Source organism: Silurus meridionalis, chromosome 15 (genome assembly GCF_014805685.1).
Source record: "Silurus meridionalis isolate SWU-2019-XX chromosome 15, ASM1480568v1, whole genome shotgun sequence".
Classification (NCBI taxonomy): Eukaryota; Metazoa; Chordata; class Actinopteri; order Siluriformes; family Siluridae; genus Silurus; species Silurus meridionalis.
The window spans coordinates 24,395,912-24,405,915 of NC_060898.1; the positions used below are offsets into that span (position 1 = coordinate 24,395,912).

At 43.7% G+C, this 10,004-nt stretch overlaps 1 protein-coding gene across 1 annotated transcript in view; it reads left to right on the forward strand.

The window, feature by feature from the left end:
- Window positions 1–4,096: 4,096 nt before the first annotated feature.
- Window positions 4,097–10,004, forward strand: part of irs4a (insulin receptor substrate 4a) — a 6,368-nt gene continuing 460 nt past the window's right edge. Inside the window, exon 1 of the mRNA XM_046868663.1 lies at window positions 4,097–7,631. Coding sequence (XP_046724619.1) covers window positions 4,400–7,631 — 3,232 coding nt within the window. The 5' untranslated portion in view covers window positions 4,097–4,399. The remainder of the gene's footprint in view (window positions 7,632–10,004) is intronic.

Consider the following 10,004-nt stretch of genomic DNA (forward strand, 5'->3'; position numbering starts at 1 on the left):
TCAGTGTTATTAGTGTGATCAGTGTTATTAGTGTTATTAGTGTTATTAGTGTGATCAGTGTGATCAGTGTTATTAGTGTGATCAGTGTGATCAGTGTTATTAGTGTGATCAGTGTGATCAGTGTTATTAGTGTTATTAGTGTTATTAGTGTTATTAGTGTGATCAGTGTTATTAGTGTGATCAGTGTTATTAGTGTTATTAGTGTTATTAGTGTTATTAGTGTGATCAGTGTTATTAGTGTGATCAGTGTTATTAGTGTTATTAGTGTTATTAGTGTGATCAGTGTTATTAGTGTGATCAGTGTGATCAGTGTTATTAGTGTTATTAGTGTTATTAGTGTGATCAGTGTTATTAGTGTTATTAGTGTTATTAGTGTGATCAGTGTTATTAGTGTGATCAGTGTTATTAGTGTTATTAGTGTTATTAGTGTTATTAGTGTGATCAGTGTTATTAGTGTTATTAGTGTGACCAGTGTTATTAGTGTTATTAGTGTTATTGTGATCAGTGTTATTAGTGTGATCAATGTGATCAGTGTTATTAGTGTGATCAGTGTGATCAGTGTTATTAGTGTTATTAGTGTGATCAGTGTTATTAGTGTAATCAGTGTGATCAGTGTTATTAGTGTGATCAGTGTGATCAGTGTTATTAGTGTGATCAGTGTGATCAGTGTTATTAGTGTTATTAGTGTGATCAGTGTTATTAGTGTTATTAGTGTATTCAGTGTTATTAGTGTTATTAGTGTTATTGTGATCAGTGTTATTAGTGTTATTAGTGTGGTTAGTGTGATTAGTGTTATTAGTGTGATTAGTGTTATTAGTGTGATCAGTGTGATCAGTGTTATTAGTGTGATCAGTGTGATCAGTGTTATTAGTGTGATCAGTGTTATTAGTGTGATCAGTGTTATTAGTGTGATCAGTGTTATTAGTGTTATTAGTGTTATTAGTGTGATCAGTGTTATTAGTGTGATCAGTGTGATCAGTGTTATTAGTGTGATCAGTGTGATCAGTGTTATTAGTGTAATCAGTGTTATTAGTGTTATCAGTGTGATCAGTGTTATTAGTGTAATCAGTGTGATCAGTGTTATTAGTGTGATCAGTGTTATTAGTGTGATCAGTGTGATCAGTGTGATCAGTGTTATTAGTGTTATTAGTGTGATCAGTGTGATCAGTGTTATTAGTGTTATTAGTGTGATCAGTGTGATCAGTGTTATTAGTGTTATTAGTGTGATCAGTGTTATTAGTGTTATTAGTGTGATCAGTGTTATTAGTGTGATCAGTGTTATTAGTGTGATCACACTGCTTTAGTGTTATTTGTGTTATTTGTGTTTAGTGTTATTAGTGTGATCAGTGTGATTTGTGTTTAGTGTTATTAGTGTGATCAGTGTGATTTGTGTTTAGTGTTATTAGTGTGATCAGTGTTATTAGTGTTATAAGTGTGATCAGTGTTATTAGTGTTATTAGTGTGATCAGTGTTATTAGTGTGATCAGTGTTATTAGTGTTATTAGTGTTATTTGTGTTATTTGTGTTATTAGTGTTATTAGTGTTATTAGTGTGATCAGTGTTATTAGTGTGATCAGTGTTATTAGTGTTATTAGTGTTATTAGTGTTATTTGTGTTTAGTGTTATTAGTGTGATCAGTGTGATCAGTGTTATTAGTGTTATTAGTGTGATCAGTGTTATTAGTGTTATTTGTGTTATTTGTGTTTAGTGTTATTAGTGTGATCAGTGTGATTTGTGTTTAGTGTTATTAGTGTGATCAGTGTTATTAGTGTTATAAGTGTGATCAGTGTTATCAGTTTGTGGATGTAAATGGTGAGTTCTCCACGCTCTATGAGGTAAAGTTTGGTGTTCCTCAAGGATCTGTCTTAGGCCCACTGCTTTTCTCTTTATATATGCTGCCTCTTGGTGAAATTATTCATAAACATGGGATTCGCTTCCATTGCTATGCTGATGACACACAGCTGTATATTTCAGCAAAGCCAGATGAGAGAGATCAGCTTAACAATGTTGAGAAGTGTGTAAAGGACATTAGACAGTGGATGCTTAATAACTTTCTTCTGCTCAACTCAGATAAGACAGAAGTACTTTTACTAGGACCACATGCAGCTAGAAGTAAACTTTCCGATTACGTAGCATCTCTGGATGGTGTTTCTGTTTCAGCATGTCGGCTGTCAAAGACCTTGGTGTGATTATTGACCCGAGTCTTTCCTTTGAGTCTCACGTGAATAATATCACCAGAATCGCCTTCTTTCACCTTAGAAATATTGCTAAGATTAGAAATATGATGTCGTTACAGGATGCAGAAAAACTGGTTCATGCTTTTGTTACTTCTAGATTAGACTACTGTAACGCTTTACTGTCTGGGTGTGCGGTAAGTGCATCAATAAGCTTCAGTTAGTCCAGAATGCAGCAGCAAGGGTCCTCACTAGATCTAGGAAATATGACCACATCACCCCTGTTTTAATCAGTCTACACTGGCTCCCAATCAAATCTCGCATTGATTATAAAATATTACTACTGACGTATAAAGCACTTAACGGTCTCGCACCGCAGTATCTGAGTGAACTTCTGTACCAGTATGATCCTCCACGCCTACTTAGATCAAAAGGTGCTGGCTATCTGTTGGTTCCTCAAATAATGAAGACTACAGCAGGGGGCAGATCTTTCTCTTATAAAGCCCCACAGTTATGGAACAGCCTTCCAATCAGTGTTCGGGACTCAGACACAGTCTCAGTGTTCAAGTCGAGGTTGAAAACGTATTTATTTAGTCAAGCCTTTTATCAGTAGATTTCTTAGGTAAAGGCACAGATCTGGAGGAACATGGATATAGAGTGTTTGGTGAACTGGTATATTTGTATGCTGTCGCCCCTCACATTCACACGCTCACTCAGGTTTGTTGACGGTGGTGTGGTGGGTCGTCTCTTATCCCAGAGATCCCTCATGTCTGTGTTACCTTCTGGTTCTCCCTTTTAGTTATGCTGCCATAGCGAGTCTTGCCGGAGTCCAAACTGCACAGTGACATTAACTTTCATACACCAATAGTTACACTTAATAATCCATATCCTTCTCTTCCCGTCACCCTCTCTCTCTCTCTCTCTCTCTCTCTCTCTCTCTCTCTCTCTCTCTCTCTTTCGGTCGAGTTAAACATGCTCCTGAGGCTCCAGTGACCACTGTTCCTGCCCCTCTCCTCCTTGGATCTTCACACTTCTGTGCAGCTCGGGACGGTCTCTTAATTCCGGAGTAGAACGGGTGCTTTGAGGACGGATTGGACTGTAGTTGGTGTCGGCGGTCTGCTGCACTGACTTGGGAGTGCAGTTTGCTTCTGATCATCATCACTGTACCCCACAACATTGTATATCTGCTTCAAATGGACATTTGGTGCAACCCAGATGAGGATGGGTTCCCTCTTGAGTCTGGTTCCTCTCAAGGTTTCTTCCTTATGCCATCTCGGGGAGTTTTTCCTTGCCACAGTTGCTCATCAGGGACAAACATACTTACAAAGAACATATTTATGTTTAATCACCACATTATCTGTGTAAAGCTGCTTTGAGACAATATTCATTGTTAAAAGCGCTATACAAATAAAATGAATTGAATTGAATTGAATTGTTATTTGTGTTTAGTGTTATTAGTGTGATCAGTGTGATTTGTGTTATTAGTGTGATCAGTGTTATTAGTGTGATCAGTGTTATTAGTGTTATTAGTGTGATCAGTGTGATCAGTGTTATTAGTGTGATCAGTGTGATTGGTGTGATTAGTGTTATTAGTGTTATTAGTGTTATTAGTGTTATTTGTGTTTAGTGTTATTAGTGTGATCAGTGTGATTGGTGTGGTCTCCTCCCATCTTCTGCCTTTTTTTGTCTCCTTTTCTGTAGGCATCTCGTCCTTATTCTCATTACACATCCTTTTTTCCTCCGGTTTAAGTAACGCCTCTGTCTGCACACAGGACCAGACGTACCAATCATACGCGAGAGACTGTCAAGTTCTCCCGCGCTATTGGTTACATCCGGTGCCCGTCTTAAGGTTTTTTTTACCGTCTGACCAATCAGAAACCTTGTAGCCTAGAAAACCCGCCTTCTCCTTTACCTTCCCTGTCGCCCTGAACTTATCGCTGACGTTGTGGTCACGTGATGTTTTCGCTGGGTCGTAGTGATGTGTAGCCACCATGAGTGAAAGGAGAAATAAAGCGTGATGATGGAAACGCGTCGGTTCTCCGAGGAGCCGCGCTTTGTGCTCAACATCCAGCGGAATCCCGAGGATCCTCATCTGACCGAGTGAACCTCATCCTGGAGCTATAATTCTCTCTCTCTCTCTCTCTCTCTCTCTCTCTCTCTCCTCCCTTATAATGGGCCGTGTGTCAGCGTAACGGAGGTGAAGTGACCTTTAATTTCATCTTCTGATGGAGGATCTCTGTGATAACGGTGTGATGTTGACGCTGGAGGCGCAGCCGCGGCGTGTTGCTAAAACGGCTGCGGTCGCGACCAGCGGAGAAGCTTCTTCTTCTTCATCATCCTCATCATCCTCATCATCCTCCTGCTGCTCAATCAATAGCGCTGGCTCGCGCTTGCCCGTGCACTCGACGGCCTCTGCTCATCTCCACCACGCTGCTCCTCCGAGGAGACTTCCACCACCTTACCACTTCAGAGTTCATCATCTGTTTCCAGAGGAGAACGCTCAGGATCCTGTGGTGAGGAAACATCTCCCTGCTCTTCAGTATAAGGTGCACGACTCTGCCTTCTGCCGCGTCCTGAGCACGGACACCACCGCCGCTGCTCTGGCCGCCGCCGCCGCCGTGTGCTCGAGCAGCGTGGATGCTGATGTGTGGAAGTGTGGATATTTAAGAAAACAGAAACACGGCCACAAGAGGTTCTTTGTGTTGAGAGGGCCCAGTAACCACGGGCCCAGTCGCCTGGAGTATTACGACAGTGAGAAGAAATTCCGAAATTCTCTAAAAGCTGCTGCCTCCACTGCTGGTGTTGTGTGTCCTCCTAAGAGGGTTATTTACCTGTCCCAGTGTTTCACAGTTAACAAGAGAGCTGACGCCAAGAACAAATACCTCATTGCTCTTTATACTAAAGATGAGTATTTCGCGATGGTGGCTGAGAGCGAGCAGGAGCAGGAGGACTGGTATCTGGCCCTCACAGAACTCATGACTGAAGGCAAAAAGGGGCAGCTGGACACGGACGAGCTGGATGACGGTTATGGAACGATTTCACCTGGGACCATTTTTAAGGAGGTGTGGCAGGTAAACGTGAAACCCAAAGGTTTGGGGCAAACCAAGAATTTAATGGGGGTGTACCGTCTGTGCCTTTCTGCCAAGACAATTCACCTGGTAAAGCTAAATTCCGAGACCCCTGCTGTAAACCTGCCCCTGATGAACATTCGCCGCTGTGGTCATTCTGAGAGTTTTTTCTTTATTGAGGTGGGACGCTCTGCTTCTATTGGTCCAGGTGAGATCTGGGTGCAAGTGGAAGACTCTGTGGTGGCTCAGAACATGCACGAGACCATTCTCGACACTATGAAGGCTTTGAAGGCCTTTCCGGACTTTAGACCACGGAGTAAAAGCCAATCATCTGGGTCCAATCCCTTACCCTTTATCACCACGCGCCGCCACTTCGGAAATCTCCCCAGTCAGACGGGGCTCCTGCGTGCCTCCAGAACCGATTCAGTGACGGGTATTCCTCCTACAGGAAAAAGGAATAAAGGTGTCACAGGGCAGCGCTACCGAACTTCCAGCGAAGGTGAGGAAACCTCAGAACGACCTCTCAGCTCGGGAACCGGAAGTTTGTTGCACCTGAACACGCCCTGCTTAAACATGGGCCGGGAGGAGAGCGGTGGCTGCTGTTCTCATGTCTCACCTAGTTGTGCCCATCATCATACTCGCTCTGCTTCTCTTCCTGTTTCGCACTTTCTGTCTGCTACCAGTCCCATCAGCGTCTCCAGCAGCAGCGGCCATGGTTCAGCCTCAGACACGCATACACGACCCTCAAGCTCCTCCATCTGTGGCTCTCCTAGTGATGGAGGCTTCAACTCGTCTGACGAGTTCTGTCCCAGCCCTTGTGATTTTAGATATTTCCATGCCAGCAGCAGTACACCTGAACCCCACAGTGACACTCCGCCCATTAGGGAGGAGAATCGGCTGGTGGACTACATGGCTATGGACTGGTACAAAGAAGCACAGGGCAGCAGCAGAACTTTTGAGGAGGAGAGCAGTTACATGGAAAGAACTTTTCTCAAGCTCACACATTATGCCAAGTCAAAACCCGCTAACAGTTTAGGTGTCATGCATCAGAAAGCGACGCAGACTTCATCTTCATTAGATGAATCGAGTCCTGTGGAGCCAAAACGGCATGCTGTCTGCTCCTGCATCCTTAAAGCAGGCTATAAATCTTACTCGGAGTTACATCACCCAAACAGGCCTCTCTCACTCAACTCAGACGGTCAGAAGAAACTGCCTAAGGATGAAGTCTACATGCCTATGATACACAACGCCATCCCCTCTCCTCACACAGATTCCACCCCTATGCAACCCAGAGCAAACCATCTGGCCAGCTCACACCTTCATCCCTGCTCTCTACAGCAGGTGGACAGACATGGCTACATGATGATGCTGCCACTAGACAGTCATTCTCCTGGAATATCCAGTCCCTCCTGCAGAAGCCAGAACGAGTATGACGATTACATGGACATGTCTCAGATTGGCTCAGCCGAAGGCTACATGCAGGCTTCTCCTGAAGGTCCCAAGTCTTATGGGTCTTATTTCTCCCTTCCACGCTCGTACAAAACGCCGTGTCGAGATGATCACAGAAAAACAGAATATGTTCCTGGATCTCCAGATGAACCTCCCAGCCCTCCCAGTCCAGGAGAGTACATCCACATGGAGTTTGGAGACAGGCCTCCTCATGCGCCATCTTCTCCATCAGCAGTGGAATCTCCAACCGTACCAAGTTCTCAGCCTTGTTATCAGCTCTGCTGCTCCCCTATGGACCATGACTACATAGGCCTAAACATGGACAACCTTTTGAAGAACCGTCCTCCTCGGCACTCCCTCGTAGCCCCGTGGAACCCTCCAAATTACGCACGCCCCTTAGGATGCTCCTATGGCCAGGTTCAGAATAACTTTGTTCCTAAGGACGTCCATAGGGAAGCTGAGAGTCCCTCCAGGATGATACAGCACCTTTGTGTCTCTGAAAGATCACCCAGTCCTCAAAGGGAACCTAAGGTCATTAGAGCAGATCCACAGGGTCGGAGGAGACACAGCTCAGAGACCTTCTACCCCTGTCCTGGTGGCACTGTGGGTGGATGCACTGCCAGAGCCTCTGCCATTGTAAATCTTGTAGAGGGTTTTCGATGGCAGAATTCTGCCTCGTTTGATAGCGTGTGGTCTTATACAGAAGATCATGGATCTCCTGAATCTGTTCTCGTTACTGCTAACTGTGCCACTGGAGAAACGCGCTGCAACGTTTCATCCAGCTACCTCAACTACATCGCTCTGGACCTGAGGGAAGTCCCAGGGATCACCCACGATGCCACACCTCCACACCCAGGCCACGGGACAAGAGAAGAAAGCCAGGCTCGTGCTGGTCTGGTCTTCTCCAAGTCAGGAGGACGCACCACCACTGCCTCGAAAGGTTGGTTGTATTTCTGTCTCCCCTTATGCTCCAAGTGTGATGATGACTGACCTGCCAGTGTTGTGTTTAACGCTGTGGATGGTGGAGATGATGGACCTCTCCCTTAATGACAACTTTATTCTGTCTTTCATTATTTCTATCAGTTTATGATTTTGTAAAATGGCTTCTCAATATTTCAGTATTTTATTCAGAACAGTTTGATTTCAGACCTGAACCTTTTTTCCCTGATGAAAAGCTGAAATACAGAGTCGTGTCTAGATCGTGTTTGGAAACAAAAATAATAATTGTGGGGTTTTTTGTTTGCACTGAAACTTGTACCTGCTAAAAGATTTATATTTTGTCCTTCTGCTCACATCTGTGTAGATCTGAGATGTGAGTTTGTGACTCCACATTAAAGAGAAACTCATGCAGATAGTTTTTATTGTCTTCTGCTTCCTGCCTGATGATGAAAGGAAAGTGGTGAAGTTTATTACTGTGAGAAGGTCGATGTGTTCACCTGCTCCATCACTTCACTGAGTCTCCTTTACTGCGTTCTGATCATCATACGTGTGTGTGTGTGTGTGTGTGTGTGTGTGGGTCTCTGATTTGAGCTCCATATGAACACAGAGGTTTGTGTTTGTTAGAAACGCAGGCGTCACGTCTCAGAAGGTTGGAGGAATCGCTGCACACACACCAATCAATAAAGTCGTCATGTTGGATTTCTGTTCCTCCGTACTGTCCACATTACACACTATAACTCCATTACAGGAGGTTTTTATAACACACACACACACACACACACACACACACACACACACACACTGCCCTAATAATGACATTATTTAAATAAAATATCAATAAATAATATGTGGACTCCATAAAGAAAAAAAACCTGTACATGGGAACACACACACACACACACACACACACACACACACACCTTTTGATATTTGTATAATAAATACTCTTATATTAATAATGATAAATATGTTTATTGTTGATAAACATTTAAATGTAATCACTTTTTGGATTAAATATTAAAGACTGAAGAAAAGAAAGTTCTGTTTTCACTCTAAAAGTTCTGCTTGGGAGATTTATTTATATTTATTACAATAGAAATTATAATATTTCTTTCATATTTTTCTTTTATTTCTAAACGGTATTTAATGGAATGCAGCTCCTGGTTTTGATGGTGATTCTGTAATGAGGTTATTATTTAATGAGTCTCAGGAATCAGTTTCTTTTCGCCTCGTCTTTATTCCAATCTGTTTTTAATGATCAGATTTATTCACTTTATAATAAAGAGCTGAACAGTTTCTCACTGCTGTATTAACATACACAATCTTATCTATATATTCATCATGTCCTCTCCCTGTGTCCTCTCTCTCCTCCCTGTGTCCTCTCTCTCCTCCCTGTGTCCTCTCTCTCCCCCCGTATCCTCTCCCTGTGTCCTCTTCCTGTGTCCTCTCTCTCCTCCCTGTGTCCTCTTCGTGTCCTCTCTCTCCTCCTGTGTCCTCTCTCTCCCCTGTGTCCTCTTCGTGTCCTCTCTCTCCTCCCTGTGTCCTCTTCGTGTCCTCTCTCTCTCCTCCCTGTGTCTCTCTCTCCCCGTATCCTCTCCCTGTGTCCTCTTCCTGTGTCCTCTCTCTCCTCCTGTGTCCTCTTCGTGTCCTCTCTCTCCTCCCTGTGTCCTCTCTCCTCCCTGTGTCCTCTTCGTGTCCTCTCTCTCCTCCCTGTGTCCGCTCTCTCCCCTGTGTCCTCTCTCTCCTCCCTGTGTCTCTCTCTCCCCGTGTCCTCTCCTGTGTCCTCTTCCTGTGTCCTCTCTCTCCCCTGTGTCCTCTCTCCTCCCTGTGTCCTTTCTCTCCTCCTTGTGTCCTCACTGTGTCCTCTCTCTCCTTCTTGTGTCCTCTTCCTGTGTCCTCTCTCTCCTCCTTGTGTTGTCACTCCTTCCTCTCTTATTCTCTCTCCTTTTTGTGTCCTGTCTCCATAACGTGTCTTCATTCTGTGTCCTGTGTTAAAGGTCAGTTTACTGATTCAGGCAGTAAACAGAGAGTCAACTGTTACCCTCTTACCCCCCCCAACCCCGGTCACATACACACACACACACACACACACACACACACACACACACACACACACACACACACACACAGGAAGAAAAAAAGAGTTTCAGCAGGACGTGTTTAGAGAACTAAGACACTTTAGACTCATTTGTGTCTCGTTAGATAAATAAATAAATAAATAAATAAATAAATAAATAAATAAATAAATAAATTCTGGAGTCCTGAGAGATTTTCTCCTGAACATCAGTAATGTTGTGTTTCACTGCAGCCTGCTGACGAGAACAGTCAGGTTTCATCAGGGATGAGTTTCCTCTTAAACTCAAAACTCGACTGT